Raw genomic sequence first — 23,103 nt, 5'->3', positions numbered from 1 at the left:
TTGAACTTAAAGCTCATGTCAGTGAAATTTCCTGGAGAAGAGGGATGGGAATTCGTTGGGCTTTACATGTGCCCAATGAAGTTTATAACAAAAGACCAAGTTTTGAATCTTTGAAAGTCTGTGCCCACTTCCTGCAGCTCTGCCAAAAGTAGGAAGTGATTTTAAATATGATGCATGAGCTTCTCAACACTACTTTGCTTAGTAGGAATCAAGTCTCTTTCTAAGAACTGCAATAAAATGTGCTCTCTTGGTGCTGCAAACAGATGAGCACAAACATAAAAGTCTGGAATTCCAGCATTAATTAAAGCTCCCCAGCAAAGTTTGCTCTGCATCTCCTAAATTACCTGATTAAAATTATTTAAAAATCCCAGTTCTTACTGTGCAGATGCACAGTCAGCTGGCTTCACTGAGCAGCTCAGGCTCAACAGCAGCAGTTAAAAGCCATCACACAGCTTCATCTATTCTTATTAGAAGTCGTTAAAATTATCAATTCCAATATAAATGCCATGGAAATAATATTTTTCAATTTTTCCACATCCTGTCACATTCATATACTCTCTCACTCCCTCTCCTCAACAGGACACAGGGAGAAAACTTGGATTAAAAAGCCGAGGGATGAAAGCTGAGCTAGGGAGATCACAGTCACTGTCCCCACTTGGGGAAAGTAAATTTAATTTTTTTCTAATGAAAATGCACTGGGATAGTAAAGACAAATTAAAACATCATCTTTGCCCCTTAACCCCAACTCAGCTTCACACCTTCATTCCCAACTCCTCTACCTCCTCCCCCCCAAGCAGTACAGAGGGGATGGGGAATGGAATTGCAGTCACAGAATCACAGAATGTGCCTAATTGGAAGGGACCCATCAGGATCACCGAGTCCAACTCCTGGTGCTGCACACACTCCAAGAATCACCCCATGTGTCCCTATCTTTAAGATCCATTCCAACCCAGGTGGTTCCATGATTCTGTGATTCCCACAGGACAGAGGGAAAGTGCTAAGGATATGTACAGCTGCCCAGGAATAAGATTGCCCTGTTTATTGACAATGCATGGTAACAATTTAGTGCTCATAGAAATACTCAGGAACAAACATTTATACAACAGCTCCCTGAAATTACCTTTGTGGAAAGTAAGAAAGGTGGGATTTCATCACCGTTTCGCTTAAGGGCTTGTAGAAATAAATTAGCACACAAGTCATCCTAAAACAGAAGCTGTCACATCAATCATGAAGGATTTAAATGAAGAACAATTCTTTTTTCTCTCGTCAGCTTGCTGTGCAAAATGTTTTAATAAAACTGGATCCACTTGGTACTATGTTGCTTTAAAGGAGGCGCCCACTCAGCTTCCTCCCAGGGGTCTGTGTTAGGCACAGGAAGAAACAGAGAGGAGATCTCCCCACACTGGGAGAGCTGAGAGATGAGGGCTGCAAGCCAGGAATTCAGCCTGACAGAGGCATGCATCTGAGTAAAACAGCAGGGTGTAAATATTTCAGTTGTTTATTTAAAATACATCTGTATATCATACATACATCGGGCATCTACAGGAGAAGGCCTGTACAGATGAGAAGGTAAATTTTTCCAGCTAGTTTTGCTTCATGACAGGTCTGATTTCAAGACGACAAGCAGAAGGATTACAGTTTCCCCAACCACTTGCTGTTCAGGGCACATCCCACACTCAGTCCATCTGCAGATGCTCTTTAATGTCAGTACATGGATCAGCGACAGGACACGGTCCCCAGGGCACAGCCTGGCACCCTCAGAGAAAAGAGAAAGGCTTGGGCAGCAAAGCGTGCGGGGAGCCTCACTGATGCACCACAGGTTCTTCATTTCAAAGAGAAAAATCCCCATTCTTCAGAAAACAGTGTTCAAAAATTTAATCTTCATTCAGTTCAATGGAGCAGCTCTATAATTTACAGCACCAGATAAAGCTGGGAGATGTAATGTGAAATATCTGAAGCAGCTCTTCCCCTGATTTAAAATGCACCTTGGGCAACAGAGCCTTAACTTCCCTCAACATGTGTTTCTAGCAGATAAGTAAACAATTTGAAACTTTCCAAGATAGTTCCAGCAGGGAAAGCATGAGCTCACATTAGACTGCAGCTGCAGTGCCCCACTGATAAGGGTTTGGGGTGGCTCGGTGGAGTTGAAAGGGAGCAGCTTCGGAAGAATAAAACCCCTTTTTTGTACAAGTTGTTGGATCAGAGATAGTAAAAAAGAAAGACATCATTTTTACACTAAAATTCTGTGAGTGGACTTGGTGGCAGGATGGAATCCAACACCAGAGCACGTAAGCATCTCCATGAGGGAAGGGAGAGAAGAAGCAGAGGGGGTAAGGCTGGGAGCCTTAAAGGTTCCCGCGCAGAGAAGCAAATCCACCCAATCCATTGAGCTGCATCGACACTCAGCTTCCTTATAACTTCCTTATAAACTTCCTGCACAAAAGCTTCCCATCAACAAACGCCTCTGGAAAACACGAGCAGGAGAATGTCTCATCCTTCTGTAGGGCCAGGCCCACAGGGAGAACAGCCACACCTGCAGGGATGGGTGACAGAGCTCTCCATCCTGCATTGCCCTGGTGATCCTTGCTGGGTCTGCAAGGCGTGGGGGGAATGTTCCTGGAACTTCTGGTTGTCTTTTACACAGTGATAGGGAACTACACCAAAANAATTCTGGTTTGATTTTTAATTTTCTCTATTTCTCAATGTGCAATAACAAAATGTAATTTAATCCACATCAGATATACAATTAAAAAGCAAAACCCCAGAAGAAGGGAAACATCCCACTAATGTTGACTGAGCAACTTCCAAATCCCATTTTTGTTACCTAACTACATAATTATTCCTTGAGGTTTCTAACTCACTTACTGCACTTCTTTACTATAATATTTTGTATTTAATACTTTTAAGTGTGGGGAAATAAATTGGGGTTATAGCATTCTATTAACAAAGCCATTTGTTTGAGCCTGAGCACAGTTCATCACACAAAAGGCATTGGAACAATCATAAGTGAAAACAGCACAGCAGTGACTCGACGTCCTTCTTGTACCCTGTACAAGATATTTACTCATTCATCTCCCATTCCAACAGACTATCAAAGATCATCTGTCTGAATTTTAAATAATTTGCTATGCTCTTTCTGAATTCTAAGATGAATAAAAGCAATCAAAACCAGAACAAAATAAATATTTTAATCAGAAATCCTAATTTTGTCTCCAAATTGTGGGGAAGAATTCTTAAGTGGCTTACTACTAGTTCCCTTAACAGTTCTCAATAGCTTATAGCTATATTATTGGATGTGGACAGCTAACTTGCAATCCATGGGAGATTGCTGAAGTTATTCACCATGCATTTCCACTCCCCAGCCAACCTGGCAGTGACTGACAGTCTCTGGAAAAGTGGAGTACAGCTAAAAAACCTGACCTAACTCTTAAACAGCTTCCTCTGTGATCCTGACATAATCAAACCGAGTTTTACATATGTCACACTGTTGCTGCAGCAACCTGGCCTCCTCTCCCCTGACTGCTGATAGGCAGCCTCTGAGCTTGATATGGACTCAGATGCCTTGGGATTAATCCCTTGGGACGGCTCCAGAGAATTCAGGATTAATTTGCAGTTCCTCGAATATGAAGGGACTATTTCACGGCAACTACCTCTCACATTCCAGCAGGCCTGACTTTCCCATTTATGACCTTTACGGGAATGGCTGGGCTGGCACAGGGCCCCCAGGATATTCAGGAGAAAGTCATTTGCACCATGGGAAGGAGGCCTAAATTGGCTTTGGCTTCTCCTGTATTTTTTCTTGAACATAAGAGGAGAAAAGATCATTTTTGTCAAAGTATAAGTTGTATTCTTGGGGGTTGTTTTCCCTCCTGTGCATCTAATTTTCAGTTCTCCATATCTTCATCAGGGATGAGACCAAGACAATGAAAGCCAAGGATTGTAAGCACTGGGATGTGTCTGAAGCCAGAGTTAATTCCTAGCTAGCATGGCTATAGGATTTTATAAGGACACCTGCAGTTTTGAGAAAGACTTCAGTAGTTTTGATGGTACAATCTCACCCCTGCAAAAGGCTTGAATGCTCTGAAAGCCTCTTTCCAACTGCTCAGACCCTTTCTTGGAGTGGAAGAGGGAAACGCTGCTGGAACAAACATGATGCAAGAGAATGAGTCAGGGCAATTCTGTATTTTCCAGTGAGTTAAAGACTAGTAAAATACTTTACCTTCCCAAGTTACATAACACTCTTCTGCAAAGGGCTTAAGGGACAAAATGCTTCTCTGTTTAAAATATATGTAATTATAGAGGGCATGTCTGCCATAGTGGAGAAGCTTGTGGGAGTTCCAAAATAGGGGGGAAAATATTGGAAATTCTCCTGTACTCTAAAGGTTTCCATCCCTTGCTAAGAGTTACAACACCTGACCTTCAGCAGAACTCCATTTGCTGAGCAGATGCAAAGCCAGAGGCTGGGCAGGACATGGCAACAAGTTTGAAAAGATGCTCAGAAGAAACCTGAGCAGGAAAAGGCACTTCCATGGATGTTGGTGGCCTCTCAGAGGCTTCTGGCTGAGGTCAGATACAGCACCTAATATTGAGCCACTACCCAAATCAGGAGAGGAAGGCATGGGCTCTCCTTCTTCAGAGAATCTCCCATTGCTGAGAGAAACCTTCAGCACTGTCTGCTTGCACTGCACATTCAGGGCTGGGCTCCAAGCGTGGGCAAATCAAATGGTTCAGGCCATAAACCCCCTCCCTATAAACTGATTACTTAAACATACTTAGCACTGATTTCTGCAGGGTCAGTGCAAACCTTCACCTAACACACAAACCATAAAGAAATGTCCCAGTTGGGATGCAGTGGGCAGAGATCTGGGGTGATGGCACTCAGAGACCTGGAGTCACTCCCAGCTTTGCCATAAATTTGCCAGCAAAACACTGAAGTTATCTGGCCTTGGCTGCCCCAATCAGAACATACACCTAATTGTGTGTGTCTGGTGAAGTACCCTGAGCTCTGCTTTAGCACATCTCAGTGCTGGTGTTATTCATTACAGTTCTTGTTGAAATATGACATGAGACAAAGCAGGAAGGAAATTAGTTCAATACAACCTTCCATCACATGGTAATACCCCAGAAGCACCAATTTCCATAATTATATTTCTAATTATATGATTCAAGAGTATAAGTCCATATAAAAGTATATACAGCTTTTCTCCTCAGAGCTGTCTTGCAGAATCATGCTAAACCTGATTTATATAATCATTTTTTTTTCCTTTCTTATGTTGTTCTTTTAAAATAGTTTTTTTTTTCCCCCCAAACCCTTTGATCCACAGCATACACCAATGTCTCTTCCTGCTTATTCTGCCCAAAACATTTAGAACTGAAGAGCCTGCATTACTCACAGTGTCCTGAGTGGCTCTGACTATATTTTAGCATGCTTGATCTTTTAAAAGAAAAAAGTCTTGTGTTTTTTTTGGTTTGTTGTTTTTTTCTCTCTGAAGGAGAGCATGCAAAAACACAGTGATTTTAAGGTCTCAGTGGTGTACCCCTGAATTCAGGGGGGCTCTGTCCTTCTCCACCTGAGAGCCAAAGCAAAGCCTCAGCACCCGTGTGACACTCCCAGACAGTGTCCCTTGGCCATGACAGCCATGGGATGTCTCACTGTTCCTACATGTGTAGGGACTGCAGTGATTTTTGCACATTTGCTCACCCCAAACAAGCCCTGCTGTGTATTTCTGGAGATGCTTCTGCACACTGACTGTCACTTCCACCTCCTCAGCACTGCAGCAGGACCCCTGTGCTGCTCAGCAATATGGAAGGATTCAATAAGAATCAATGTGCTGTAAACAGAATTTTCCTTGAAATAGCCCCAGTTTGCATGTGCAGATCCGATGGCATGGCGTGGGAACAATTTCAATGCTAAAGGAATTTATAACTCTCCTCTTTTAAACTTGTGCTGGTGCAACCTGAAAGCTGAAGGGAAAAAAAAAAAAGCAAACAACTAGGAGGTGTGATTGTAAAAAGCCTGATGGACCCAAGAAAAGAAGCTCAAAACCGAGTTTTTGACACAGTTCTAACTCTTTGTTCATACTGCTGGGTCATAGAAATGATTCACACTTCCCAGTGTTTGTGCCACCCTAGTTTAGTGTCTTGTACAGGTGAAGCTGTAAATATAATTTAAGGAACCTTCTGGACTGTCAGAGGAATTCAAAAACTCAAAAGAAAAAAAAAAAGAAAAAAGAAGATACTTTAACAGCCCTATCAGATCCTCACTCCCCCAGCTGAAATGAAAACAATGCCTATTTGGAATAATGAAACAGTTTTAATTTTGAATTTGGATTTTGCTCAGAGAAAGAAAGCAAATTCATCATTTGAAAGCTAATCATTTTCTAGATAATACCCTATAACCTTCAGCAGAAAGGGAGAGGGGAGGGTAATAACATTCCCACTGCAAAGCTTTCCCAAAATCATAAACTCATTACTGTAAACTAAAATCTAAAGTCAACCAAAAACTAGGACATACTGGGCTTGCAGGTTACAGATCCAAAGCTGTGGAGTAAAACTAATCAGTTCTTGGATAGGATTTTTTTTTCCCTGCAGTACAATCTATAGTCTAGTTGGTCAAATCAAGCCTTTCTGAGAAAAGAAGATTAGAGGCAGTTGTTTAAAGTATTGGAGGGGGAGAAGGATTTAAGCTTTATTACCAACCAGGATATACAAAGCAGACTGTAATGAAAAAACAGCATTGGAATTGTATTTGCAGTCTGAATGGAAAATGTTGAGTGAAGGCAGGGCCATATGGAGGAGCTTATAGTTCCAGCAAGAACTGATGCCGAGGCAAATGCCCTCTGAACAAGGGAAATTAGGGGTTATGGGCAAGTCATGGGAATTCAAAATAAAATTATTGCACCTGAACACTACAAACAGGCTGTTAAGCAAGAAATGAAGTTCAGAGAAACTGCCTTTTATTTTTATTTTATTTATAAGGAACGTTCCTCCTGCAACTGTGCATGAACTGGAAAAGTGCTCGGCTAAGTAACAACCGCTTCGCATAAACAAAATATTTGATGAAAAGCTCTTATCCTTTGGCAAAACCTCAGCAACTGCACTATTTCAAAGATTTTATCCTGCATTTTGTGAAGATCTTAGCTCTCTGAACCACTGCACATGTGTTACATAAATGCACTTGAAGCCCTGGAGAACCACAGCAGGATGCCCTATTTACCGGCCCATCTGGAGCTCCACGGATGTGTTCAGCACAGGGGCACTTTAGGATACACTTTACATGAGTTAAGAGAAAATAATAAAATACCCCAGAACAGATATCAGTGCCCTGGGTTGCTTCCATTTCATTTTCCTACAACCCACTTGGCTTTTCACTGAGATGTGAAACTCTCCATGGTGAACCACGGAGCTCCCGTGCTGTGAAACACAGGACTACCATGTCTGTGTTAGGTATAATTCACCTTTTTGTCTCCCTCAGCATTGCTTCTACCATCCTAACTCTGGTCCAAGCTAGACAAATCCAACCTTGCTTCTTTAGTTTTCACTTTCTGCTCTCAGGACCTTTTCTGTTTTGTTCTCCACCAGCTTTTACAGACAAGTGGTCCAGGACAGAAGCAACTCAAGCTCATAAAACAAGAGCTAAAGACACATAGGACCTGATTGGGCCAGCATTCCTTCAGAAATATTTGCAGGAAAATAGTTTTCTCTTCAGTGTAGAATGAGGAAATTTAGGTAAATTGTATCACAGTGAACTGATAAGCCACTGAGTATTCAGGATCCAGTGAACGAAGTGTATTTAATGTCTCATCATCTGGTGATAAAAATGCAGTCCAGCTTCCTATAATATCATAAAATAGACTAACTGGCAGACATCTAGTAAGAAAAACTTATGAAAGCTAACAATTTTCATGATGTTCAAGTATGATAGAGACTTCCCAGGAAGGGTTTTTGCCGTGTCACACTGACGAAGCTCAGATGTGTATTAATATCATTCCCTTCACAAACAAAATCTCAAAAAGAGTTGGCAAAAAGTAGCAAATTTGCAGCAAAAATAATGAGGTTTCTCTCTTTATCATCTTCATGAGGTGGAAACGGTGATATCACACAGGAAAAGAACTCACAGCTTCAGGCCTGCTTGGGGAAGTACAGGCATAGATCTTAAAACCTATATTGACATTTTCAACTTATTAGAAACTGTATTTTGTGGGTTAGGTTGACTTATGTGCGCTTGGTTTAAATCTGATATTTCTCAATTGGAGAGGAATATTATGGGGCTAATTTTGCACTGTGGAAAACACAATTCACTAAATCCCTGGGAATTTTGCTTAAGTAATGAATAAATCAGTGCAGAGTATGAACCCGTACTTAAATATTCCATTTAACTACAGGAACACACAAATTACTGAAAATTACTTCTGGTACAAACTGAAGGGTTTCTATTTCATCACCTACAGCAGCTCCTACAAAGTCTACTCATTTGTTCATCTCCAGGAGCTGTTAATTTTAGAGATAATTGCAAGATTCATCCAAGTAACTTCCCGCAGGTATTTGTTGAAAACTGCCACGTTCTCTTTTTAATTAACTCCAGAGCTTTGTTAATAACTTGCTACTGGTTAGTTCTAATCCAGAATGTAGCTCCAATGAGCTACATGTATAAATTTTCACATAATATTCCTGAATTATATTCTTACAACCTGTTCAGAAACTGTAATGGCCTTAAGGACATCCAGTAAGAAATGAGAAAGCTCTGGATCCAGCATTAACAAATGAATTATTGTTGTTGCTGAGATTTCTTTGGAAGCTGTTTCTGCAACTTAACACCTGATTGAGTTAATTTTTATTCTTCCTTGTATTTCATGTATTTTATACAAGTAAGATAGATAAGAAGGTTAGGTTACTCAGTGCAAAAACTAGGAACTCCTTGGTATTAAATCAAAAATATTAGGGTCACGAAATTTAAATATACCTTTATATAACATAGTCTAGTGGGTTATGTGTAGATGAAGATGATGTTTCCTTGGACAGCTCCATAAGTTCATGTATCAAGGGAAAAGCTTTTTCACATGGTTGGGAAAGAAATACTCAGTTAGATATTAACATTTTATTTTATTACCTGAAACCGAAAACTGTATCTTATCTCCAAATCAATTACTTTTGTCCTTACGAGTCAGTTTTACTGATCACATTGTCATCTCTCATCTTCTTGTTTAGAGGGCTAGAAAACGAGTCATTAGCTACATGCTGAAAAATAACTAAATTCATATTGCTTACATGTCCTTTCTCACCTAATTAAATACCAACATGAGAATCCATTCATTTGTATTATACGCCAGAAAAAATAATAATAATTTAAAAAAAAAAATCTGAAAGCTCCCTAACAGTGGAAGATGCAATTAAACTCTCAGTGTATTAATTGGGGTGCAAACTGCTGTGCCATTGTATAGCAGTGCTTTCCCTTCCTTAATTAACTAAAACACGGAGAAGAAAATCTGATGGTTTAATAGCAATTTCTTCACTGTCAGAAACACTTTGGGATGATTTTATTATGTTATCACAAAGAGTGTTGGAGGAGTTATTGCCATTACTTCTCTTTGTCACCTCCCAGAGTGACAGACTCGGTGGAGGAACTCGCTGCTGTTAACGGATGTGAAGGATTAATATTTTATAACATCATTACTTTATAGGTAGGATAACTATGGCAATAAGAATACATTTAATATTTTATGCATTCACAGCCACGTAATACACATGGAGCATTTATTCTGCTGCACATCTCCCCGGATGGGTGTTTGGTTGCTGTGATTGAAAGCTGAGCAGTTTGTCACACTTATGATATCGTGGTGGAAGGAGCAGAGGGGACTCAGCATTAGGGTCCAATCACTGTGTACCCTGACAGAGTGAATCCAAACGGGAAATACATTCAGACCTTGCAGCACAGGGTCAGCACAGCACACAGAGCAATTTGAGGGAAAAACAACGTGGGCAATTGCCCGGGAGCCTTGCTAAACCCAACAGAAGCAGCACAGAAGTTATGTGGTGGACAGGGTGCCAGAGGGAGCAGTGCAGGAGCAGTGCAGACCCCAAAGCTCTGCCTGGGTCACTGCAATGCTGATGCCGAGGTTTTAGTGCATTTAGGCTGCGTTCAGGCAACTGTGCCCCCTTTAAACTCAGGTATGCTCCTTCTTCCTTTGGAGGCTATTCCCTTGAAAAGGAAGTTCAGGCAGCCTGGCAGCAAGGATGCTTGGGATGTATTTCCTAATCATCCCACTGGGTGCTGGTGGCTTAGTTATTTGAACAGGGATTGTTTCCTTCCCCGAGTTTCCTTGGCCCTGAATTCCCCCGTTTGTGGGATCGCACAGCTCTGTGTTTCGTGTGCTCTGTGCACGGACATCCCCCTCGGCTACACTGCAGCGGCGAGCGGAGAAACAGCAAACTCCACTGAATCCTCCGGGGAAAAGGGAGCACACTCTGAATATGGACAGTCAGGAGCTTAACATAGATTTTCAGCGCAAGGTGCTGAGTCCCCTCAGCTTTGCTCCCCCTCACCCCGCTGGTGCTGCCTTTGCCCCGCACTTTGAAGGACTGTGCACTGTGCCTTTTAATTTATTTAAATGTTTTAGTCACCTTTGCTCTCTGAGCACATGAGGAATGATGCTTCCATTTGACGTTTAAAGGAAAGCTGAGTGGGGTTAATGCTTGCCAGGTCAAAAGGCATCAATCTTTAGCTCCGCACAGGAACATGCCTTTGGGAATTGCGGAATGCATCTCCCCGGGCGGCATAAACAGCTTCTTTCCTCTCTTTTTTTCCTTTTCTTGCCTCATGTTCAGTGTTTGTCAAGCAAAAGGGGGATAGACAGAAACAGAAGTGTGGCAGATTCTGCCTACATCTTTCCCACAGTCTTTCCTAACCCCGAACTCTTGTGATACTTTGTATTCACTATCGCACTTGACTGACACAAGAAACCCACTGTAGGGAGCGAGGCTTCCTGTGAATCGAGCCCCGTTTCCATGGTGCGGAGTTTTCTACTTAAAAAAAATAAATTCCTGTTTTCCGGAGCTACACCTCCGTGCAGCCCCGGGAGGGCAAACATCCCCATCCTACGAGGTTTCCCTTCCCATGCCACAGCCGCTCCTTCTCCGGTCAGACGCGGGAAACCCGCGATGTATTTTAAGGTCACTGAACCATTCCTGCGGCGGTGTGTACCCGGCTTTGGGGGCACCTCACAGCGAAGCGCCCTGGCGCTGCCACCCCCGCGCCCAGCCCCGAGCGGCTCCGGGGGATGCTCCGCCGGGATGCCCGCGCACAACTTCCCGCATCCCGCCACCGCTCACCGCGGCAAACTTTCGGGAGCGGCGTCCGCGGAGCCCCGCGGATCCCAAGCGGCGGATCTCGGCAGCGGATCCCGACAGCGGAGCCGGGCAGGGAAGCGGAGCATCCCCAAGCCCGGAGCAGCGGAGCCGGGCAGGGAAGCGGAGCACCCCCAAGCCCGGAGCAGCGGAGCCGGGCAGGGAAGCGGAGCATCCCCAAGCCCGAAGCAGCGGAGCCGGGCATCCCCAGCCCCGGAGCGGCGGCTCCCCGAGAGGGAGGGACGCGGGTCCCGCTGCCCGGTACAACGCGCTCCCCGCAGGATGGGAAGATTCCCGGAGCCCACCGTCCCTCCCGCAGCCCCCCGGCACTCACCGATCCGCAGCACTTGCTGGGCGCTCCGGGGCAGCCCCGCCGAGGCGCAAAGCAGCACGAAGAGGATCCCCCCGCCACCGCCGCCGCCCGGGGCCGTGCGGCGGGGCCAGCGCGGGCCGAGGGCGCTCGCCATGCTCAGTTCATGGGGGGCCCGGCGGGCGGACACCCCCGGCGGGGCCCATGGCGCGGGGGCTCCGCGTTCCCGCCGCCGCTGCCGCGCTGCCCTCGCCCCCCGCCGCCGCCGGCAGCGAGGGAGGGGACGGGAACGGGAATGGGGACGGGCGGCTCCTCCCGCGGGGCGGCCCCGGGCGGGGCCAGGCGGGGCCGGGGATCCGCGCACTCGGGGGGCACGGACGGACAGACAGAGAGGCCGTGCTCCCTGGCACGGCCCGACCCGCGCTGGGCAGGGACAGGGACGGGGCAGGGACAGACGGGGGGACACACAGAGGGACAGTGGCAGAGCACTGGAACAGCTGCCCGGGGAGGGCGCGGACTCTCCCTGTCTGGAGGCGTTCCAAGCCCAGTTTCCACCTGGATGCGCTCCTGTGTCACCTGCTCCAGGTGCCCTGGCAGCGAGGTTGGACTGGTTGATCTCCAGAGGTCCCTCTCAACCCTTTTCAGTCACTATTGTGTGATTCTGTGATTCTGTGATTCTGTGATTCTGTGATTCTGTGATTCTGTGACTCTGTGATTCTGTGATTCTGTGACTCTGTGATTCTGTGATTCTGTGACAGGGACAGGGCAGAGACAGACAGAGGGACAGGGACAGGGGCAAGGAGAGGTGCAGAGCTGTCCCTGTCCCACCAGCCGGCTCGCCCCGCGTTGTGCTGTCCGGCCCCCGTGGGTCTCTCCCCGCAGCCCCTCCTTGGCCTGGGAGAAGCTTTTTCGCCCCCGTGCCCCTCAGCCCCGCAGCTCCTGCCCTTTTCCCTCCTGGCTGGACGGGGCTCTGGCAGGATGCCATGTGCAGGGCAGCTCCCTCCTGGCCTGGGTGATGGGGCACAGGCTGTGGGACACCCATGGGGGCAAGGTGGAGGGGCAGGGTTTCTGCACTGTGTTTGCTACCCTGGACCTCTGCAGCCCAGGAGACATGTTCCCTCAGTGTATGTCCCCAGCAGAGGGACAGCAGGGCTGCTCACCTGGACTCAGGTGTTCACAAAGTTCAAGGATGAAAACTCAAGGCCAGTTTTGAGCTGTCCATCACAGGCCAGCAGATCTCTTTTTCCCCGGTGTCCCACTGTTCTCAAATAATTTTTTTAATCTTGTTTTTAAAGGCTGAGTGAAACTCAGAATGCTTCACTACAAAGTAAACATATGGGTCCTGAGCTGATCCAAAAAAAAGCAAAAACCACAAAGGGACAATGACTCCCACTTAGCAACAGAACTAAAATTGTATAGCTGAGATCCAAAATTGAAATAATTTAAATTTGTTTACTTTGTATTCCTCTCCAGCCTAACTATTGTTCCAGAAATTAACTCCTCGGAGCAGTCGCAGAGCATGCTGAAGTGCAATGGAAATAAAAGCAGCTACATTATATCTCCCAGTCAGCCTGAAATGGTTCCTGAAAAGCCTGCCTCTACTGTTTACACAGCAATTTAGGCTGTTCAGGAGTTCTCACTACCAAGATTCCCAGCCAGGATCCTGGTTAGTGCCCCTCTTTGCATTTCTCACAGCATGTTTTACGTGCGTCATGGGGACTTTTTGCCCGCAGTGTTTATTTTTTGTTTGTTTACCTCAGAGCCATCCTTTCCTTGGGAACAGAGCATGTTCAACAACTACAGTGTGTGCTCTGGTGTAGGAGGCACAGAAGGAACCCATCAGGCCACCCTGGGCTGCACTGAATGGCTCGGTGACTTAGGCACAATTTTATAACCTGTCATTGCCTTTCAAACATGTGGGAGAAGGCAGAACCTCCTTCTGATGGGAGTGGGAAACCTCATCCTCTGAGCAGGGAATAATAACAACCCTCCTTGGGACACATATTTGTCTGCTGCACAAAACCAAGCAGGGCAAGGAGTTCAGGCTGCACCAGGAAGTTCCATTTTCACAGTCGTGCTGGCACGGCAAATAACAGTGACACAGCAGCAAGGACTGCTTCCCAAAGGGGAAGCCACATCAGTTCCACTTGACTGAGAAATGGTACTGTTCTAAAGAAAAAAAAAAAAAAAGGAAAGTGTTTCCTCAGGAAAATGCACCTACTGGTATTTTCAGAACCGCCTGCCCTGAGCCTAAACAGGTTCCTGTGAAATTCAGACACCACAACGCTGCACTGAGATAAGAAGTTGACCAGAATTATAATCTTTAGGGAATAGCACTGGTTTGAGCGTTCTACTTCTTTGAAGGCCTTAAGGGCACGGACTGAACAGAATGGGCAAAGTGGGAGCTCAGTGGTGGCTGCACGAGGGTGGCAGAACTCTGCAGACATTTGCTACCAGTAGGAGAAACAGGAGCAGCTCCAGCTCAGCAAACCCCCCTTGTGACAGGAGCTGCTCACAGGGAACTGGAAACAGGGACTGGTTTCTGCCCCAGGATGCAGCTGAGAGTTACCCAGGCTGTGTTCCACAGCTCCATAAGGCTTTTCAAAGGTTATGGAAAAATCGAAATCATCTCTGATGCTGCAAAGACTGGCCAAGCTTTAAAATCAAAAATAGTCCATTTGCTACTGTGAAAGGTCTCTTTTTCTCAGTTTTTCAGGTTTCATTTGTGTATATGACCCCCTGTTCTGCACTGGTCAGAGAAGACAGGAAGTCGAAGGTTCTGTTTTCAGAACTTTTCACTGGAAAACTGATGGTGGGAAAGAATCTTAAGCCATCCACTTTGAGATTTATAACATTTCCTCTTCTCGAAATAGTTCTAAAAAATATTTTAGAATTAGAAATGGGACATTTTGAAACACAAAGGAGCAGAAAAAAATTTTAACTGACCAAAATTTTCCTGCAAATGTTCTCGAGGTTTCTGGTTTTACAGTAGGCTTGCAGTGTAGTCATTCACCCAGTAAACTCCACCGCACAAAATCAAGACATGTTTTACAGGGAGTGTTGTTTTATTTCTGGCTGATATTTTAAGATGAGAAGTCTCAATATGGTTCATCTTGCTGGTCTCCTTTTATCAATGTTCTCAAACCTTTAATCTTCTTTTGGAGTGTGCTCAGAAAGTGGAGGGGGAAAGCCCAGATCTCGTGCCAATCTTTTTTCTTTCAGTTAAGCAGGTTTGAATGCCCTGAACTTTAATATGTAAGATGTTGTTCAGCTCTTACTGGTGCCATGTTTGCTTGTTCATTGATTGCATTGTCTTTATTTAGATGAATTTATCAGTAAGATGTGTTGGAATACTCTTGGAATAAAAGATAGGGTGGATAATAAAAATATGTTCTTATCACATGGCACACTAATATTACAAATGGTGACACAGTCCTTTCCACAGGAATTTGAAGTCTTTTTTCTTGTTTCACAACATGAAATTCCAGTTAGATATAATGTGTAATTATTATGGAATTTGCAGTTAAATAATACTTTAAGGCTAAGAACCGAAACCTCATCAGCTATCAGGGCCTCATGACTGAATCTGGGGATGTAAACCACCTCCTTCCCATTTTGTACCCATTTCAGGATTCTGATTTGAGTTTGGAAGTGGCCAAAATATCAGAAGGAGAAGTGCATGCAAATGTGTAGGGAAATCTGGAAGTTTTCCAAAAAATTCTCAACTTCTTGGTCAAGTTCTGTGTTCTGTTGCCCTCAGGACTTTAACCAGACTCTGGCCAGTCAAAGGTACTTTCCTACAGAGTTGAGGAGAGGAGAAAAAGGAGAAGAGAGAAGATTAGAGAAGAGGAGAGGAGAGGAGAGGACAGGACAGGACAGGACAGGACAGGACAGGACAGGACAGGACAGGACAGGACAGGAGAGAGATAAGAAATCCGATCTGTGGAGCAGAGCTGGTGGATGTGAGTGATGGAGAGAGGTGCTTGAGTGGAATTATTCTAGATTCCCCTGACATGGCTCCAATTTTGGTTCAGCTGAAGTCAAAGAATACTTTTATAATTTCCCCCCCCCATTTAACAGAATGTTACCAAAACACCACTGAATTCCATGTAGGTGAGGATGTTACATTAATTTTTAAACTTAAAAAGACCCAGGTACTTTAGCTGAAGCAACATAATACCTAGGAAAGCAAATACAAATTATTCTCCCAAATGAGAACAGCACCGTTATTACAGCAAGTTCAAACACCTCATTTTAAAAAAGCTCTTTTTTGGTTCAAGTGTTCTCTTTATTTATGTTCCCAGACCCATAAATGCAGTTGTCCCCTTTTCAGTCTTTTCACTAAAAATGCTACAGTGAAACTCTTAACAAACTAACATTGATCTCCTCCATTGAACCAGTCTAACATTAATCAGCAAAACTGCTTTTCCCTGAGCTGTAGATACTTTTATCCACCACACTATTTAGCTGAAAGACATAAATAACCTGCAACTCAAACTCAAGCCACTGGAAACCTTTCTCAGCCAAAGACTTACTACATTTTTTTCTCTCCAATATGTGTTACACCAGAGACTTTTTGAACAAGAAAACTCCCACTGTGTAGACAGAGAGAATCTGGGCACATCTTTCATCAAAGAAGGGACTTTTATTGGTCACTTCTGTTGAAATCTAGAAAGTTCCTCTAAAATGAGTGGAGTCAGTATAAGCTTCCAAGCCATGCTTCTGCCCTGAGAAGCTCTTGTCATATTTGCTTTTTACAGAAGAAATAAACCCCAAAAAACAAGAACCTTTTAGCAGATAAGGAGGAGGGAAGACGAATTAATACTATTTTACCTAAACTGCTCCATTTCCTCAGTGTACACTCCTCTTTTCTGCCATTAAGTTACTATTAATTATGAGTAAGCTGGTGGGGTAAATTAACACCCGTTCCAAATCTCTACCAGTATCATTTAAATATGTCCTAACTCATTTTTCTACTTCCACACTTATTTCAAAAGAGAGATTTAGGTGTCCAAAAGAGAGTCTTTCACTTTATTACTGTAGTGCCCCAGCACTGACAAAATGAAGTGGGACCTGAGGGAGAAAGGGTGTTATGAATCTGCTATTTATTTGTAGGTCCTTAGTCCAGGCATTTTAGCCCTTTTTTCTACTCATCCACAGATGTGAATCAGAATTTCAGTAATAAAAAAAGTCCTCCACTGTTTACAAAACACTCTAAGTCTGCTCACAGGAATGAATGTCTCAATTTAAACGTGTGATATATGTGCTCTGATAGCTCACACCATCATTTACATTGCACCTGGCATGACTGAACTCAGAGACAGTTGTAGTTCTTGTTTTTAAATCTCTGCATTCTAAGGATCTGTGTTTGTTCTGTGACTGTTCTGTCTTTCACTTGGCATTTGCATGATCTGTTTTATATATCCACAGATCATGATGCTATCTGTCATAAAAACAATATATGGGACTATGTGTAGAGATAAACAGGTTTAAATTTATCTATCAGCACAAAATTGAAAAGGCACTTAGAATATTTTAAGATTTGTATATTACATACTTGCTTATATAGAAAATATAATCCATGTATACATTATACATAAACGTGTAATTTTAATCATGTGTTACTGGGCGTTATTTATTTCTATTTATTGGTTGTTTTATGGGTTTGACAGGGCCCCATTGTGGCAGGAACATTGCTGGAAATGAAGCAACATGCACCTCTGTGCCACCCCAGCCCTGCTCAGAACTCCACAACCATCTATTAACAGACTCCCATGTCCTCTCCTTGGGTGTGAGAGGAATTGGTTCAAGGCAGAATTGCTTGTGCTTCTTCCCCACTTCAATCACTGGCCACAGGGAGATCCTCTCTCCTCTGGGAAAAGCTTAGATTAGAAAAAGTAGATGTATGAGCTGCAAAGTAGGCACCACACTCCATGAGCACTGTCATGGAGAACCTGGAAAAGCTGCTTGTGCCTCCCATTTTTTCCTTTATGTTGGTCATGCTTCATTTTTCTTCAGAGTTAGCAGGAATACTAGAGGAGTAAATTAGGAAATAAGTGTCAAGGACAGAAGCAAAAGGAAGCCTATTAAGAAAGAAGGATGGAGGGGAGAACTGGGAGTGCAAGAAGGAAAGATGAAGGAAGAAGACAGACAAGTGGAGCTGCAGTGGAGGCAATAAGGAGACAGAAATCATTTGGCATTGATATGTCTCAGAAACAGTACATTTTTGTGGCTGCAACCCAAGGCTCAAGGAGTCCCTGAGCTGGGTGCAGAGAGTTTGGCACGTGGCACAGAGGAAGGAGAAGGATTTTATTCCTTGGGGGATGAAGAGGGAGCTTTCAGCAGCAATCCCATTTGTATTTTCCACAGCGCTACTTGTGGTGAAACAGGACCCACCTGGGGGCTCTCCCTGTGCTTCATTATTTATCAATAAAATCCTGGCAGCTTCGTTATTGATAAATAAGCCATGGCCTTTGCCAGGAGCTTCATTATTAATAAACAAGTCGTGCCCTTTGCCAGGAGCTTCATTATTGATAAATAAGCCATGCCCTTTGCCAGGTCTGCAGCTAGGGTGGATCTCAACACTGAGACAAGTGCCTGTGGTCAGACAGCAGTGCTGCAACACCACCCAGGCTTGGGTGGGCCTGCAGAAACTCCTCCATTTTCAGACAGGAGTCACCAGTATGTACTTGTGTCCCTGCACTTTTATATGTGCAAAGAAGTCCAAGATGAAGATGCACATCATCCAGCCACTCTGCACTGCCTTGGGTCCGTAGGAGCCAGCCCTGCACGCAGCTCCTGCAGGGATTTACCCCACTCTGAAAGCAGGTTGAACAGACAGTGTGCAAGGGAAGTCTGGTCCTCCCCTTGCAGCTAAAATCACAGTGGTCTTGCTGGGACTGAGACTGAACATTTCATTTCCACTCTGTTTGGCTCCTTGGGGGGCTGCCCATTCCATTGACTTTGGGGTTTGGAACAGGCTCTTCAATATTCTGATGTTGGAAGTAAGTTTCTCATCTAATATACTTCCTGTAATTACAAAAGGAGTTCTACATGAACACAATTTCAGTGTTAAATGCAATCAAGGAGATTTCCTTTCAGACTCAGCCTGAAGTTCCTGTGTACAGACAAATCGTGTTATCCTAAAGCCTATGCCTTAATGTGATGTTCTTTTATGGCTTTCTTAATAACCCCAAACCAACCCAAACTGCATTTCTGTAAGCAACTTGGATATATTTTTAAAGTGACTCTTCTCTACAGTGCCCAAATTAAATTTAAGCTGCTCTAGTGCATCTGTGAACCAATTTCTTGCATGCTTTGCTTTTTGCCTCTCATACAGCTAATGTTGCTGAAGACTTTGCTATTAGCATTACATTGTGAATTGAAAACAGCCACACTGCCTGTACTCTCCATTCCTGCCTGTTTTGGGTGGTTTTTTGTCCTGCCTCCTGCCTAATTCACATTCTGTCCACTCCATTGTGTTGCTGCATGAATGCTCTCTGCAACCAGCTGATGACTTGCCCATTATTTGACCCACTAGAAGCACTTTTCTGCCTTTTCTGTAGGGAACAGAAGAGGATAATAATAATTTCAGCCAAACCCCCTATTTTCTTTTTTTCCTGTGTTGTGTCAAAAAATTCAGACTGGTACCATCCACTGCTCAAATGCCCCTTTGGAGAAGGCACTGTGTGTAACAAGACTCAAATGCCTCTGCGTGTGTCTTTTTCTTCCTTAGCCATGGCACAGACAGGCAGGAGAAGGTCATCATACCTGAAACCATGAAGCTGTCCCTGAGAAACCCACCAGCCTTCCTAGATCTCTTTTGTCTTGTGGTTCTTAATTAGCTCGAAGTGCAGGTTAATTGAAACAATGCAGTCAGTGTAGGGCAACTTCTATAGCTGTGCCTGTGGCACTCAGTGCAGTGTGTTTTAGGAACAAATAAAATGCTTTCACAAGCTGGGAAGTCAATCAGCACAGTTATTTTTACTGCTTTGGGGTACTTAAGTCTTCACCACAACACTAATTCCCGATTCTTTCCTACTTATGTAATTTATACAAATCTGATTTTCTCACCGTGATAAATAAATTGGTTTTCACTTACTTCTGGGTTTCTGTGTTTGACCAAGGAGGAAAGAAGAATGAAAAGGTATTTCACAAAATATTTTAAATAAAAACAGCAGAGCAAGTTTAAATATCCTGTGCCTGTAATTGGATATACTTACACATCTCCCTGATAATCCATATTGACAGTATTAAAATCCTACATAGAATTTAGGGAAAGATAATTCAGCGTAGCTCTGTTTGCCTCTCATGGGCCTGTGCCAGTTTGTGCCACCAAGGACACAACTCCTTTTGGGCTACATCCCTACATTTTGAAATGGAGTTGTACCTTGAGCTGCATTAACGACAGCAACGGAATATTGCAGCTTCCAAATTGATGGAATTTTCCCATTAGATTTAATATTTCGGTATTACAAGCCAAAACAACTTGAAAACCACACATAATGATGTGAAATCAATCAGATTCTTATCCTGAGCTGCAATACTGTCCAGGGACCTGAAAATCCAACCTCTCGCACTGGAGGAGTGCCATTAAAAATAATGAGCTGCTGTTATCCTTGTTGCAGTGAAGGGTGTTCTCAGGGTCCTTAATAGAATACCAAAGTTTAGCTGAAGTGTCTGTGGAGCAATTAAATAACCCCAGTAAACACATTTTCACTGATATCAGTGAGGTATTTCGCTTTGTGGATTTGGGATTAAACTGCCCACACTGGATTCTAAAAATCCCTTTTTCTTTATTCTCAGATTAGATACAGCATTGAAAGCACAGGCCAAAAGTCTTTACTCATTCTTCTGGTAATTTTATGATCAGTACCCTCACTTGGTGTTCACTAAAGTGGATTCCAACTTCAGTGGAGCTGATTTTATTCTGAGAGTTGCTGATTAATGTGCACATATACCCTGCTCTGCCTGTGGCTGTATTAGCTCCAGCACAAGGCTTGTAATCAGCTTGACTAATTTTATGATAACCTCTTTGAACCATCTTCATGTGTAAATACTTATGGAAGATTACTGATTAAAAAATATTGATGAAAAGAAGTAAAAGTGATTGTATTCTTAAGATATTTTTGCTGGCATGTCCTTTTCTGAAGATCACCTGGAATCTCCTGGAGCTGTTTTGGGAAGGCTGTGTCAGGATGATAGATCACATTTCCACATTTGTGTTTCCAGGGGACTTTCGAAAATATTTATTTTGAATTGCATAATAAATAACATTTTGCAATGAATTCGAGGATGTGGGTTCTGCTTTCAAAACCAACTTTCAGCTCTGAATCACAGAACGGCTCAGTCTGAAAGGCACCTCTTGAAATCATCTGGTTCAAGCAGGGCCACCCAAACTGGCTTGCTCAGGGTCATGTCCACTCTGGTTTTCAGTATCTCCCAGGACAGGGGCAACCTGTGCCAGTATGTGATGGCCAGCACAGTAAAAATGTCTTTTCTTATGTTCCTAAGTCAGATCCCAAGTGAAAAACCACCTTAAACGAGATTAATAATGGGACAAAGAGTTTGTGCTACAAAACATTCTATACAGTTTTAAAATTTCCTTTGTGCAACAGCAAAACAAGGTAAAAAATGTTCTGTTTCTTAGTTTATTCAGCAGGAAAAGTGTGAGCCAGACAAGAGGTGACCTACATATGCAATTGCTTGTTTGTTGAGCTCAAAGCCTTTGCCCACATCTCATAAACCATAGAATCATATAGGTTTAAAAGGATCTCTAAAATCATCGAGTCCTCTATGATTTTCTCAAGTATCATTATTAATTGATATTAATGCTCATTACTCTTGTGTTGACAGAGGAAAAAAACCACACACCACTGTGGAAAGCATTCCTGTTAAAAGACTAAAGCTGAAATGATGGTTATTACTGTCTTTACAGAACAAATGTCCTGTGTAAAATATGACTTTTAGCAGCCTCTGTTCCTCGGGCTGTTAACTCCAAGGAAGCACAAGGAACAGGAATTCCTTGTCCCACAGGCATTCTCAGACAAATTCAGAGACTTTGAATGTGAACACGAGGGAGTTGGACATGAGTTTGAAGTGACATCAGGGAAACAATTCTGGGAACAGCTGCCAGGGGGGGAATGAAAGGTCCAGGAATCCAGTGTCCCACCTCCAGCAGGTCCTTGTGGCAGGGAGAGAAGAGGGGTAAGAGAGGGAGATGTTGTCCAGTATTTTCCTCCCATCCCTGGCCCAGGAACTTCCCAAAGCATCAGTGCCAAGTTTGGTGCAGTTGGGATGATTTAATCCAAAGTGAAGCCCATGCTCTGACACAGTCCATATATATTTTTATATATGCTACACATAACCATGTTCCACGTTCCCCAGCTACAAAAACAGGTCAAGGAGGGCTGGAAGGGTTATGGCATTTTCTAAAAAAAACATCTAGGTGTGAAAAACCTCCTTCTGCCTTGGAGGTGTGACTGTCAGAATGTTTTACAGAGCTTTAAAACATCTTTTTAACACTTTCATTCCAAGAAAAAAAACACAACAAACAAACAAAACCACTAAATGCAGTGTATCTACAGCAAATCTCAGAATATTCTCATTTGTTGTAGGTACTGGATCAGTCTGAGAGTGGAGAGTCCTTCTCATGGTGTGTGAGCTCCTTATAAACACATGAAAAGGAAAACCAGAGTGGTTGACAAGAAACTGGGTAAAAACCCCGAAGAGTTAACAAATATAACAAAGAAATTCACTGTGTTCAACAGTGTAGAATGTACAGAAGAAGGGGGGAAACTTTTGCATGATTTAATATTGTCTAATTGTCATAATTACAGTGGAAAAGTTTGCCAGGCAGAGGTGTGATATATAAAACTCAAGGTAGGAAAAGATAAAAATTATTGCTTAGATTCCTGTCTTTGCATTTATCTTTTCAAATATATCATTTATTATCTAGTACCTGTGCATATTTTAGCCTTTATTTTTCAGATTTCCATAAATTAAATAAGAATTAGGCAAACACTGAAGATTTATTTTGTCACTAATGATCATCTAGTAGTGACACTGGCAAAATTCTAAATGCAGTTTTTGAGGACTGGACTGGGTTTGCTTTTTTCCTTCTTTCTGGAAAAGTTAGCAAGGAGCAGCCTGGCCATTTCCAAGAGAAAAATGTTTATATTTCCCCAAGGTTATAAAACAACAAACGAACCTCACCAATATTTCTTTGAATTATTCATTTGTGTTTCAGAGCACAAATTTTGCAGCACTGGAAGTAAAATTGTTTCATCTGCCTACCCCACACTACCTTTGTGGAGGAAGAGGAAAGGCACTGATTGTTCATGCAGACCTGTGATGTCCAGGAGGTCACCATTTCAAAAGGAAAAGGAAAAGGGAAAAGGGAAAAGGGAAAAGGGAAAAGGGAAAAGGGAAAAGGGGAAGGGGAAGGGGAA

General features: G+C 43.4%; 1 protein-coding gene across 3 annotated transcripts in view; it reads right to left on the bottom strand.

Annotated features, from left to right (window-relative positions):
- The window catches only part of GRIK1 (glutamate ionotropic receptor kainate type subunit 1), a 121,353-nt gene extending 109,543 nt beyond the window's left edge, over positions 1-11,810 (bottom strand). For all 3 annotated transcript variants that reach the window (XM_017821901.1, XM_017821903.1, XM_017821904.1), the window contains exon 1: positions 11,678-11,810. In XM_017821901.1, the coding sequence (XP_017677390.1) occupies positions 11,678-11,810 (133 nt within the window). The remainder of the gene's footprint in view (positions 1-11,677) is intronic.
- Positions 11,811-23,103: the final 11,293 nt, after the last annotated feature.

Source organism: Lepidothrix coronata, unplaced genomic scaffold, assembly GCF_001604755.1.
Source record: "Lepidothrix coronata isolate B3197 unplaced genomic scaffold, Lepidothrix_coronata-1.0 Scaffold93, whole genome shotgun sequence".
Taxonomy (NCBI): domain Eukaryota; kingdom Metazoa; phylum Chordata; class Aves; order Passeriformes; family Pipridae; genus Lepidothrix; species Lepidothrix coronata.
The sequence above is the reverse complement of the archived record's forward strand: the minus strand, read 5'-3'. Positions and strand labels throughout refer to the sequence as shown.